Genomic DNA, 13,741 nt, shown 5'->3' on the forward strand with positions numbered 1-13,741 from the left:
CTGACAACATCCACAATTGATTTTTTACCCAATTCCTCTTAATTTTGAAGCTCCCGCATTCTGTTTTGTGACCACCATTGAGAGATCTCCACCTTTTCCCGATGTGTTTGAACACTACTGCTTATGCAACTCCAATGCACTTCATCCCAGAACCACCACGACTAATGAATTTTACTCATTAAGCAATCTATTTTACTCATACCGTTATACTTGCAACCAACCTTCCCACTCCGGCATCTGTCATCAAACTTATTGTGGCTGCCATCCCTCGTCCTCACCTCTCTGTTCCACATGCTAGTTATGTGGCTTCCTCCGTGCAATGCAAACCCTTATCATCTGCTACTCTCTTTGGAGTACAACCACCAGACTCTTGCCTCCCTCACCTCTTGGTTGTTGCAGTGACTAGTGATATTAGGGAACATGTGATGGGTGGCAGTGCTTTGTAGGGGTTGGATGACCATGCCAATGAGAGGTTGGGAGGCCCCTTCAGCATGCCATCACACACGTCAGTAACAATTGTTAGTGAACATCAACATGTGATCAAACGCCTGAAAGCTGAGGGAGCAGTGAAACTATTTTTCTAGTTCAAGGAGCTTATATTATCGTGTAAGTTAAAGCTAAAATAAAATCACCCTATTGAAATGCTTAATGCTTGACAAGATTTGGAAATGCCATTTTGGTGTCTATAATACTAATACTGACTTGCTGATCATTGCATTCAGATGACAAGAACTATATGGATAATGTGTCAATGAAAATATCCATACACATCACATACGGATAGCAGGAAACAAATCTAACTACATCCATGAGTGCAAACTTGTTATTTCTGACTTCCTTTTATTGTCTGTTATTGTAGCCTTGGTGTATAGATTTTACACTTCTTTACTTCTTATATATGATCTTTGTTGTATTCTTATGCCATATTGTAATGATCTGTAAGGTTGCATATACTACAGGAAATTTATGTAACTCAGCATAGTAACAATCTTTATCATGTATCGTTTTGTTATTAACAAATATAAATACTTGCTGTAATAGAATCTATTGATCAATTAGTTGTACTTTTTCCGTATTTAGTTTCTTCCATCTATTTTGCTCTCAGAATGTTAATGTGTGTTCGAAATAAATTTTTACAGCATATGTTTGACATAATTAAGTTTTTCTGTCCAAGGAAATTGCACTAATACTGAAACTTCAGTTATCTCTGTAAAGATCATTTTTGTTGATTGAAACCTTTACAGAAAGATAAATTCGTGCTCTGGTCACCAAATAGTGCCTAATGTTTGTCATCATATTATCGGCGCAATAACAGTATATTCTATCATACCATCGGTACAAAGTAAACTATCTAAACTAATGAATAATCTTTTTCCTTTCATTCAGACATTCATTCATAAAGGTGAAGGCAGATTTCGGTCGGTGAAACAAGTCCTCAATCGTGTGGATCATTTGTGGAGTGTGATGGAAAATGAAAAGGTAATATTTTCTGAAATGAGCCAAATAATATAATTTTTTTTCTTTGACTATATAAGTTTGTATTACCATGTGTTTGTTGTTCAGGTACTTTCATCGATCAATTTATACTAATATATTCATCTGTGTTGGTCTTTGCAGAAGCCAGATGATCAGAGTGAGGAAGGTTGTGGTACGGCATTAACTATTACGAATTTTGTAGCTCATTACCTTATATTACGTTATAGGCAAATATTATCCAAATTTTATAATATAACTGAGAAACTTCTCACTACCGGAGACGGCTTCTTTGCCGAGTGTCCCAGACTTTGCCGTGTGCTTTTTATCGGGCACTCGGCAAAGAGGCCATTTGCCGAGTGCCAGAGAGAAAGAACTCGGTAAACATCTGGCACTCGGCAAAGAGGCTCTTTGCCGAGTGCCACAGATAAAGAACTCGGCAAAGAGGCAATTTGCCGAGTGTCATTTTTTGACACTCGGCAAACCCTATTTTTTCACTTTTGAGCAAGTTCGTGGAGGCTATTTGCCGAGTGCCAGAGAAAAAGAACTCGGTAAAGAGGCTCCTTTGCCGAGTGTTATTTTTTGACACTCGGCAAACCCTAATTGTTTTTTCACTTTTGACCTCCAAACTTTTTCTGCAGTCCTCATACAATACCAGGTACTCCATGTTCCAATGTGGCACATTTCTCGGACTTTTTCTATATTTCTTTAATTTATTTCAATTAATTGAATTTTCTTGGATAATTCAAATTATAACTGCTAGTCATTCGAATAATGAAAAAAAATGAATGGAAAAATGATATTCATGTTATTTAGTATAATGTGAGGCCGTATCCAGGAACAGACCACAAATTGCGAACATCTTGTTCACGAAACATGACCACGAACTTGCGGGCGAGTTGTTTTTAAATTGTATAAAAAGCAAACGAAGTCCGAAAATCATGAAACTTGTCAAGATGTAATGATATCATATGTGGAGGCTGTGATAAAAATTTGAGAAGGTTTTGCATAAGTTGTCACGTACGATGCTTGTAACCGTTGCAAACCGAAGAAGTTTATCCAGGTTTCTTCGGAGATTCTTCGGTTTGCAAGCATCGTACGTGACAACTTGCGCAAAACCTTCTCAAATTTTTATCACAGCCTCCACATATGATATCATTACATCTTGACAAGTTTCATGATTTTCGGACTTCGTTTGCTTTTTATACAATTTAAAAACAACTCGCCCGCAAGTTCGTGGTCATGTTTCGTGAACAAGATGTTCGCAATTTGTGGTCTGTTCCTGGATACGGCCTCACATTATACTAAATAACATGAATATCATTTTTCCATTCATTTTTTTTTCATTATTCGAATGACTAGCAGTTATAATTTGAATTATCCAAGAAAATTCAATTAATTGAAATAAATTAAAGAAATATAGAAAAAGTCCGAGAAATGTGCCACATTGGAACATGGAGTACCAGGTATTGTATGAGGACTGCAGAAAAAGTTTGGAGGTCAAAAGTGAAAAAACAATTAGGGTTTGCCGAGTGTCAAAAAATGACACTCGGCAAAGGAGCCTCTTTGCCGAGTGCCAGGACGTCTGGCACTCGGCAAAGAATTTCAATTTTTTTTAAAAAAACCCCTCTTTGCCGAGGGCCAGATCGGGGGCACTCGGCAAAGATTTTTAAAATCTTTTAAAGAAAACCCCTCTTTGCCGAGTGCCAGATCGGGGGCACTCGGCAAAGGGGGGATTTAACCCCCGGCCGGCCCACGCACCGCACACACGCAAAACCTCCCCGCTGCCGCCCGCGCCCGCGCCAGCCGCCCCCGCCCCCGCGCCCGCGCCGCCCCCGCGCCCGCGACTGCCCGCGCCCGCGCCGGCCGCGCCCGCGCCCGGCCGCGCCCGCCCGCGCCAGCGCCGCCGGAGCAGGAGGAGAAAGAGAGGAGGAGGAGGAGAGGAGGAAGAAGGAGGAAGAGAAGGAGGAGGAGGAAGAAGGAGAAAGGAGGAGAAGAAGGAGGAGGAGGAGGAGGAGGAGAAAGAGAGGAGGAGGAGGAGAGGAGGAAGAAGGAGGAAGAGGAGGAAGAAGGAGGAAGAAGGAGGAAGGAGGAAGAAGAAGGAGGAGGAGGAGGAGGCGCCCCGGCCGCCGTTGCCACGTCCCCGACGCCTTGTCCACCGGCGCCCTGACCCCTTCACCACCGCTGCCCTACGACGCCCATTAGGTATGCCATCCGTCGTCGTCGTCGTCGTAGTATTACTAGTAGTTGCGGTATTTGTAGTGATGGTATTACTTGTGCATGTCGGCCATCGTGCCGTTCATATATATGTGCATGTCGGCCATCGTGCCGTTGGTTTTCTTGCAGGTTTTGGAAACCTCACCGTGCAGGGGAGGTGCTGCCGAAATTTTGTATTGACAGTTTTATGTTTCTTTTTTTGCAGAGAAGAGCCAGTCGGAGCGGCGCCGGAGTACCTCGGCGACCCCGATCGCCTTCCTTGCCGCTGCGGGTCTGCCTGCACCGCGTCGCCTCGCCACTGCACTGACCCGCCACGGCCCCGCTAGCCTGACTCCACCGCCACCCTAGGTATAACCCCTCTTTCCGTATCATGGTCGTAGATCACGTAACCCAGTTAGGCGTCTCCCGTTCGAAAGAGATACGGTTGGAAATATGCAGATATTTCCATATCTAAAACCGTATCTGTTTCGAATTGTCCACGTTTTTTGGACAGCCCGCGGATGCGTAGGTGGGGTTAGTTTCCATGGTCTGCTCCGATCCGAGACAGAGTTTCGGCATCATCTCCCTGTTGTTCTCCGGATACACACTCTCCCTAGCAGGACGTGTATTTGGAGAACAGCGGGGAGGTGCTGCCGAAATTCTGTCTCGAATAGGAGTAGAGCATGGAAACTAACCTCATCTATGGATCCTCGCGTGGGATTAGGACCTATCCTCACCTATTAGATAGTAGGAACGTCGTGTAGATGCAATTGATGTTTATATTACTCGCCGCTATATATGTTAGAGGATGGAGGACCGTGAGTGGATGTACACGGGCCGCGCAAGTCAGGGTCAGGTCACCAATGAATGGATTGACAAGACCGATGCTTTCTTGGAACGGGCATTTGGCGTGGCTGCTAAAGGAGCGAGTAAAATTTGCTGTCCCTGCAGCAAATGTGCAAACAGGAAAAGACAAACGAAGAAGGTCATGGGGGAACATCTTTGGAAGAATGGATTTACGGCGGACTATACCCGGTGGGTCTACCATGGTGAAGCCGATCGTATGAGAGAGGAGGTGGTGAGACCACGCGTCGAGGATTATGATGCTGATGCCGGGGTAGCAAACATGTTAAATGACTATCACGAGGCACAGTTCGCTGAAGGACGTACGGAGGAGGAGCCAGAGGCAACCGCAAAGGCGTTCTACGACATGTTTGCCGCGGCACAGAAACCCCTTCACGGTCAGACAAAGGTTTCTCAACTGGATGCCATTGGACGCATAATGGCTTTAAAGTCCCAGTATAGCCTGAGTCGAGACGCCTTCGATGGTATGTTGACAGTTATTGGCAGCCTGCTTCCGGAGGGTCACCTTCTGCCAAAGAGCATGCACGAGTCACAGAAACTCCTTCGTGCACTTAAGATGCCGTATGAGCAGATACATGCTTGCCCGAAGGGGTGCGTCCTATTTAGGAAAGAATACGTGGAAGCAAAGTACTGTCCAAAGTGTAAATCATCTAGGTTCCTGGAGGTAGATTCTGGTGATGGCCAGAAGAGGCAGCTTGACATTCCCGTGACAATCCTACGGCACCTTCCGTTCATACCGAGGATCCAACGGCTATACATGACCGAGGAATCCGCGAAACAGATGACATGGCACAAAAATGGCAAACGATACAATCCTGACAGGATGGTACATGCATCCGATGGTGAAGCATGGACCCACTTTGATGGCATTCATCATGAGAAAGCTAAAGAGGCTCGTAATGTACGTGTTGCGTTGGCAACAGATGGGTTCAATCCTTATGGAATGATGGCTGCCCCATACACATGTTGGCCCGTGTTCGTTATCCCCCTCAATCTCCCCCCCGGCATATGCTTTCAACGACAGAACGTATTCTTGTCGTTGATAATTCCTGGACACCCGGGGAATAATATGGGTGTGTTCATGGAGCCAGTGATTGATGAATTGGTCCGTGCTTGGGAGGAAGGGGTATGGACATACGACCGAGCTACAAAGAAAAACTTCAAAATGCATGTTTGGTACCACTACTCCCTGCATGACTTCCTGGCGTATGGGATATTCTGCGCCTGGTGTGTTCACGGGAAGTTCCCATGCCCAGTATGCAAGGAAGGTCTGAGGTTCATTTGGTTGCAGAAGGGTGGCAAGTATTCATCGTTTGACAAACATCGGCAATTCCTCCCTCTTGACCATGCATTCAGACGAGACATTAAGAACTTTACGAAAGGTGTCGTAGTGACAGACCCTGCACCACCGATAATGACTGGTGCCACGGTTCGTGAACAGATAGATGGTCTCGAGGTCAATCCAGAAGGTGGTTTTGTGGGATATGGTGAGCAACATATGTGGACTCATAAGTCGGGCTTGACTCGGCTCCCCTATTTTGATGACCTTCTCCTTCCACACAACATTGATGTAATGCACACTGAAAAGAATGTTGCCGAGGCACTTTGGGCAACAATCATGGACATTCCTGACAAGTCAAAGGACAACGTTAAGGCTAGAGTGGATCTGGCAACGATATGCGATAGACCAAACCAACATATGAAGCCTCCTAGTCGCGGCAAGACATGGAGAAGGCCTAAGGCCGATTTTGTCTTGAGCAAGCCCCAAAGGAGGGAAGTACTAGAATGGATCCAGACGTTAATGTTCCGAGGCCAACTCGGAAGCGCAAGTGCATCGACCCCCAAGACCTTGAATCATGAAGAGTGGCGCCATATCATGCTATACGTGTTGACCAACCTTGACGAAGTGGCACCGTACATGCAGTAAGTTCTCAACGAACTTGTTAAATACGCCGTCACTATTCTGCATCCAACCCCCTTGTTTCTCGTTGGTACAAGGAATTTCTTCATGAATTCTGGCGTCAATCAAGGGATCCTACCCCGCAGCAGGTAGATACCCTTCTTAGACAGGGTGCGGGAAATGGAATGCCCGATTTCATTTCTTGGTTCAAACGGAAGGTACCGTCCAATTTAGCTCGTACGTAGTTTGACATTCCAAGTTACTCGTACGTGCGAATAATATAACGATGTATCCTGCTTGAGCTTGCAGGGCCAGAGGGATGCGTCTATGTGTGCCGAGTTGAGACAGGTTGCCGATGGCTTTGCCTATAGGGTCAGGTCATTTTCTGGTTATGACGTGAATGGATATCGCTTTCGCACAACAAGCTACGAGCAGAGTCGGCCCAATCGAAGAACCACAAGTTCCGGAGTTTTTACGCCCGGCGTTGATGAGGTCGAGTATTATGGAAGAATTGAAGAAATATACGAACTCAAGTTTCATGGTTCCAAACCTTTTAATCCTGTCATATTTAAATGCCATTGGTTTGATCCTGAAGTAACGAGACGGACATATTGTAATCTTGGGCTAGTCGAAATTCGACAGGATTCCGTCTTACCAGGAGACGATGTCTATATTGTGGCCCAACAGGCCACGCAAGTTTATTATCTCCCATATGCGTGTCAAACCATAAGGCATCTTAAGGGTTGGGATATTGTGCACAGGGTATCGCCACACGGTAAAGTGCCTATCCCAAACGATGAAGATTACAACTTAGACCCAAACACATATGACGGAGAGTTCTTTCAAGAAGAGGGACTAGAAGGGAGGTTTGAGATAGACTTAACCGAAGCGATCGGAATGGAAGTAGACAATGAAACGGTTATTGAAGAGGACGTTGGAGATGAGGTGCAAAATGTGAAGGACTTACAAATGCTTGAGCGATTACATTTAGACAATGACAATGGCAACATTGCTCATTCGGATAGTGTTGATTATTTCGACATGATTGATAGTGATGATGAGACTTATGATCCAGCTAATCCCGATCATGAAGATTATTTCTAATACATGTAATACTATGTTATTTTGTAATTACGTTTTGTTTATTTTGCATCTCTTTCTAAGTACTTCTTGTTTATCTGTGCTTATTGGTTTACTCTTTTTAATTGCAGGTGATTGAACAAAGATGGTGGGCGGTGGGATGAGGAAGCTAACGTCCTTGTACCGAAGGACAAGGAGGAGCAGCTGCAGGAGGGAGTCGTCGCCTGCCGCCCCGTCGCGTGAGGAGGAGGAGGAGGAGCAGGTGCCCCAGGAGGACGCCGAGGAGGCACAGGAGGACGCACAGGAGGACGTGCAGGAGGACGCGCTGGAGGAGGCGACAGCAGGGGGTTCCGCTTCCTCTAGTTCGTCGAGCGTCTACTTGCGAGGTCCCGCGAGCCTCCCTCAGCGACCGATACCTCGTGAGAGACGCCCGCTGATTCGACCCGAGGGGGAAAAGTAAGTAACTTTAGATGTTATCACTACTGTATATGATATGTTGAATATCAAAATAGAAATTGGACGATTGTTAATCACTTGGGCAGGAACTGGACGATTGTGGCGAGTGGAGGTGCTCACACACGCCAAGTCAATGGCATCCTCAGTCTTCTGTGCAAGGAGCACTTCCCTGGCCTGGTTGAGTACGCCGGAGTGACGGGGCCGGCCTACTCGTTTGACCACTACGCCGCCGCCCCCGATGCTGCAGATCGGGCCCGCAGGGTATTCAACAACAAGGCGGAGCGGGTGAAGCAAGAGCTGTGGGTAAGTCTTCCTCGCACTACATTGCTCAATACATCGTATTTATTGGACATTCTTGAAATAATGAATGGATACCTCGTGTTTGTATGCAGGATTTCTTTAGATGCCAAGACGGACATGAGGCCAGGGCGGATGCGGTGGCTACCAAATGCTGCAAAAAACTCGTCGTGGACATGCATTACGAGGCGCGCATCCAGGCCGTCGTAACTTACCACGGGACCGTCGTTGGAACGAAGGTCACCAAAAGGGACGCAAGAACCATGACGCTGACCCGGGACCAGTACCTGCAGGTAAATACAGAACATTAATACTGATTCCTTTTGAGATTAAGTAGGCTTAATTTCATCTTCTGATATGTCATGTACTTGATGGCCTGTAGATGATTCCTTATTGGTGCGCCGCGCATCCCCAGTGCTGGGAACAGATGGTGGACAAGTGGTGCTCACGCGAGTGGGAGGAGACGCACAACTTGTGCCGGGAGCGGCGTTTGATGATGCCAGGTGTAGCACACCATCAAGGCAGCCGCAACCTCAGCGGATACGCACAAACATGGGTACGCGAATTCATTTATTTATTCTAACGCTCAATTCTGCATGATTTCTAATCATCTTGCTGTTTTTCTCGCAGTCGGCGTCACATGGTGGCCAGCCTTGCTCCATCTTCAAGGCATTTGCTATGGCCCACAAGGGCAAGGCGACGTCCGACGTCGACTACAACCCGGAGGACGGGCCCGAGGCGTACAGCAATGCGACCGTCCACAACCGCCTTAGTGAGTACACATCGATGGCAAGGGAGGTCCATGGGCCAGAGTACGATCCGAGCACCGAGGACCTTGATGGAGAAGTCGTCATGAGGGTGGGAGGAGGCAAGAAGCATGGGCGATACTGGATTGGCGACGACGCAATCGACTCGGCCGCTACTCCCAGTCTCTCCCAGATTCGAGCAAGCAGCACGAGCACGAGCCCGGCCATACGACCTCGGAAGGACACTTCACACCACCGGGTGGAGGCACTCGAGGTTATTCCTGGTTTATTCGTCGTTCATTGGTTTTTTCATACCTTTCCTTTGCATTATTGTAACATTAGGGTGAATATATTGTAGGCCCAGCTGGAACAAGAGAGGAGGATACGGGAGCAAATGCAGGCGATGATGGAGGCCGAGCAGCGGAGGATGGTGGAGATTCTTCAGTACATGCAAAGTATTGGCGCCGCTACGGGTGTGGCTCCGCCACCTTCGCTATTCGCTCCACCTCCACCTCCACCTCCTCACTATTCTACTCCTGTGAGTATAAATGTTTTAGTTTGTATGTTCATGCTTACGGTCAAACCTAGTGGAGTATGAAAGTTTTATTCATGTATGGTATATATTTATCTTGTCTCACACATGCAATCTCTTCTCCTTTGTGCAGAATCAATCGGCGGCATCGAACGATCCTCATGCTTCAGCGAATCATTCACCAAATCAGTTTCATTGACCATCTTGGTGATGATACTTGTGGTTGTTAATGGTACTTCTATTTGCAATTATGGTTGTAGATGATGGAGCACTTGGATTACTTGTGAACTTATTTGTGATATATTGTGAGACATGTGATGTTTGTGATATATATGTGGTGTTGGTGATATATATGTGCTGTTGATGATATATATGTGATGTTGGTGATGTTTGTTATATATATATCTGTTTGTTTGGATGGGATGTCAAAAACAAATAAAAAAGGCTGTTTTCAGCCACTTTGCCGAGTGCAATGGCCATGACACTCGGCAAAGTGACAACATGCTTTGCCGAGAGCCACGGTCCAGGCACTCGGCAAAGATGGCCTGTTTGCCGAGTGTCCTCCAGGTGGCACTCGGCACAGACGCCACCTTTGCCGAGTATTTGATTCACTGGCGCTCGGCAAAGAGGAAGCCTTTGCCGAGTGTCAGATTAGCACTCGGCAAAACCTTTGCCGAGTGCCCGATAAAGTGCACTCGGCAAAGAGGTCTTTGCCGACAAATTTTTTACCGAGCGCCCTTTGCCGAGTGTAGCACTCGGCAAAGCCTTTGCCGAGTGTATATCGTCCTTTGCCGAGTGCCTGAGGCACTCGGCAAAGAAGCTGTCTCCGGTAGTGTCTTCTCTTCAATAACAAATATGGTGACTATATCATATAATTTTTTTGCAAGGATGATTATCTCATATATATGATTGAAGGAAACATTCCTTACCACTTCAAATTCATGTGCAGGTGCAATCAGCTGGAGGAAAGAGTGCTGCAGGTGCTAGTCAGTCGGCCGAAGGAAATAGTGCTGCAGCAGGTTTGTGCTGCTTTTAGTTACATTATTATTGTTCCAGAGAAACATTACTTACTGACTAGTGATGACGACTTCAAACATGTGCAGGTGCTAATCAATCATCTGAAGGATACAACGCTGCAGGTTGTAGCCGTTTGGCTAAAGGAAAGAGCATTGCCTAGACTTTTCGAAGTCATGTTGCGTTGACATATGATCTGGACAAAAGAGAAAGCTTCCTAGGCTTGGGAAATCTTGGTGCATTGATTGATGATATGGAGAATTGTGTACTACAGTTCTCAAAATATGTTTGCTGTCAGACGAGGGATTTACTGTCAATAATTAAATTGTTGTTAATTATCGTGGGTGCTGCCAAACAGTTTTTAATAAGTGAGATTTATTATGCCTTTCATTTGATATATCACACTTTGCCAAACATGCAGTCCTATCCCTTATTACAACACATCAGCTCAAGGCTGAAGTCTCAGCCATAGAGTGTTTGACATCTCAAGCAACACAGTCTATTGCTAAATTCTTACCTATGCTTGACTAAGAGTTCTATAGCAACCACCTCCAAAGGTTGGCATGACTCACTTTCTTCTTCATTTTGTTGTAGCGCCCAATGTCTTAGCCAATAAACTCCCTTGCATGAAAGTTGTATATTTATGTTTGTCAAAAGTAATGTCATAGATAGCCCAACATAAAGCGGCCAACGCCCCCAACGAGGACAAATGGAAATTAAAACACAGCAGTGCTCAAATGTACAACACTACAGCAATTACTAAAAGACATGCAGAGGCTCACCTACAGGGCTCGGGCGGTCGATGGAGAGGGGGGCTGGGGCGGCCGGCCATGAGGAAGAAGACGGAGGAGGTCACCAGGGAGGAGTTCGCGCGGAGGTCGCCGGTGTTAGGGTCGTGTTAGGAGGTGGCCACTGGGGAGGAGTTCGCGCGGCCGGCGTCGGGGTGGTGACGGGAGGAGGCGACGGCCAACTACAGGCTGGCGTGTCGGGGCTCGACCGACTACGGGGCAATGCATTGGGGCTTTCCTTGGTGGCGCGTCTAGAGGAGGCCGCCGGCGTCGGGGTGGCGACGGATGGAGGCGGCGGCTGTCTATGGGGCGGCGCGTCGGGGACGAAGCGGCAGGGCGGCGCGTCGGGACGATGGGCGGCGTGTCGGGGCTCGGCAGGGCAGCGCGTTGGCACAGCGCAGAGGAGCGGCGGCGGGCTGAACTGGTGAATGGTGCGAATGAGGATAGCGCACGGGTAAGTGTTTGGCGTATATATGGTGGAGAAGTATCAGTGCCGGTTGTAGTTTCTAACCGGCACTGATACTAGTATCAATGCCGGTTATATACCACAGCCGGCACCGATAAGCCCCATATCAGTGCCGGTTTCTTGTTCCAACCGGCACTGAAACTTGGAGTATCAGTGCCGGTTATAAACCTAAGCCGGCACCGATAGTAGAAGATCAGTGCTGGTTCCTTAATTCAACCGACACTAATAATTATTTTTCCCCTTACAATTCAGTAAATAGTTTTAATGTTATAAAATAAATGTTGTAATCTGGAAAATAGTTTTAGAAAATGTAATTTAATTCTGATTTTTTTTAATTCTAGAAAATGCAAATAAATTTTATAACACTATTTTAACTTGTTTTATGTTAAAAAATCAGCTATCTAATTAGCTTTTTGATAATTATTTTAACAGTCAAAGCATACACTTTTTTATATTTAACTAGCTATCTAACAATGTTTGAGGCGGTCATTGGCTGTAGATCGATTTTGAGTGAAATAACACAAAACATCAACTTGTTACAAAATGTCGGCCTCACTTTTTTACATCATTTGATACAAATTACAGTTAATCCTAAATTAATTATTACATCAAAGCTGCTTTCATTTAACGATTATAGCTTCGTTATGATCACGGCGTATGTATGTAGGTTCCTCAGTGTCATCAATGAGAGGTAGGTCGACATTCTCTCTGAAAGGAGGCAGGTCATCAAATTGATTGTAGTCTTCCTTGTCGATGACATCCTCAACACCGACAATCTTTCTTTTTGCTTGTAGAACCACATGGCATTCCTCCTTGTTAACTGGGTCTGTGTCCTTTACATATAAGACTTGAGTAACATCATTGGCAAGCACGAATAGTTGTTCTCTGTATCCAACGAGTTTGAAGTTGACGGTAGTCATACCGTACTTGTTGGTATTCACTCCACCTGGGAGACTAACCCATTGGCACCGGAACATGGGGACCTTCAACTGTTCTCCATATTGAAGCTCCCAAATCTCCACTATGAATCCATAGTAGGTCTCCCTGTTGCCACCGCGGTCATACGCATCAATACGGACACCGCTATTTTGGTTAGTTCTCTTGTTGTCTTGTGCTCTCGTATAAAATGTATAGCCGTTAATGTCGTATGCTTTGTATGTATGAATCATAGTTGACGGCCCATTAGCAAGCATTTCCAACAGTACATCATCTGTATCTTTATCTATCATGTATCTATGTAATCAACTGCCGAAATTATCTCTGTGCACTCTTGCAATCCAATCGTCTGACCTTGTTGGGTTTGTGGACCGTAGCATTTGCACGTGTGCTGGAACATATGCGTCCACTACATTTGCTTGATGCAAAACTGTGAAATGTGCTTGGGTGAATGAAACATAATCGTCGGAACGGACTGAATTGTGACCTAGCGTCCCTTTCCCCTTAAGCCTTCCCTCATGGCGAGATACAGGGTTACCAATTGCTTTCAGATCCATGTATTTGACGGTGAACTCAATGACCTCCTCCGTTCCCCAGCCTTAGGCCATGCAGCCTTCCGGCCGACCTCAGTTATGAATATATTTCTTCATAACTGACATGAACCTTTCGAAAGGATACATCTAATGTAGAAACACGGGGCCAAGGTACTTTATCTCATGCATGATGTGAACAATGAGATGGGGCATTATGTCAAAAAAATGATGGAGGGAAAATACTCTCAAGCTGGCATATAGTATGGACCACATCTTCCTGCAGCTTTGTTAGTTTGGTCGGATCGATGACCTTCTGTGAAATTGCGTTGAAAAACGAACACAACTTTAAGATTGGGTCTCGGACCTTATCCGGCAGAATACCTCTAATTGCAACAACAAGCAACTGTATCATCATCATGTGAAAATCATGGGACTTCATGCCAACTAACTTCAAAGTTTT

The 13,741-nt window shown here is 46.0% G+C and overlaps 1 protein-coding gene and 1 long non-coding RNA gene across 2 annotated transcripts; both read left to right on the forward strand.

Moving 5' to 3' along the window:
* Window positions 1-1,344: 1,344 nt before the first annotated feature.
* On the forward strand, window positions 1,345-10,778 carry LOC133900399 (uncharacterized). Its single transcript, XR_009906532.1, has 4 exons — window positions 1,345-1,479; window positions 1,618-1,648; window positions 10,494-10,563; window positions 10,648-10,778. It is a non-coding gene; the product is annotated as an uncharacterized LOC133900399 (long non-coding RNA).
* Window positions 10,779-11,360: 582 nt separating this feature from the next.
* Window positions 11,361-11,774, forward strand: LOC133900190 (glycine-rich protein DOT1-like). Its single transcript, XM_062341315.1, has one exon. It carries the CDS (start codon window positions 11,361-11,363, stop codon window positions 11,772-11,774), a length of 414 nt encoding a protein of 137 aa, XP_062197299.1.
* The last annotated feature ends 1,967 nt before the right edge of the window (window positions 11,775-13,741 follow it).

The sequence above is a fragment of the Phragmites australis genome, chromosome 19 (genome assembly GCF_958298935.1).
Source record: "Phragmites australis chromosome 19, lpPhrAust1.1, whole genome shotgun sequence".
NCBI classification, from domain to species: domain Eukaryota; kingdom Viridiplantae; phylum Streptophyta; class Magnoliopsida; order Poales; family Poaceae; genus Phragmites; species Phragmites australis.

What these genes read in the sequence shown, in the direction of transcription:
- LOC133900190 (XM_062341315.1), top strand. Translation starts at nt 11,361, where the DNA reads ATGGAGAGGGGGGCTGGGGCGGCCGGCCATGAGGAAGAAGACGGAGGA.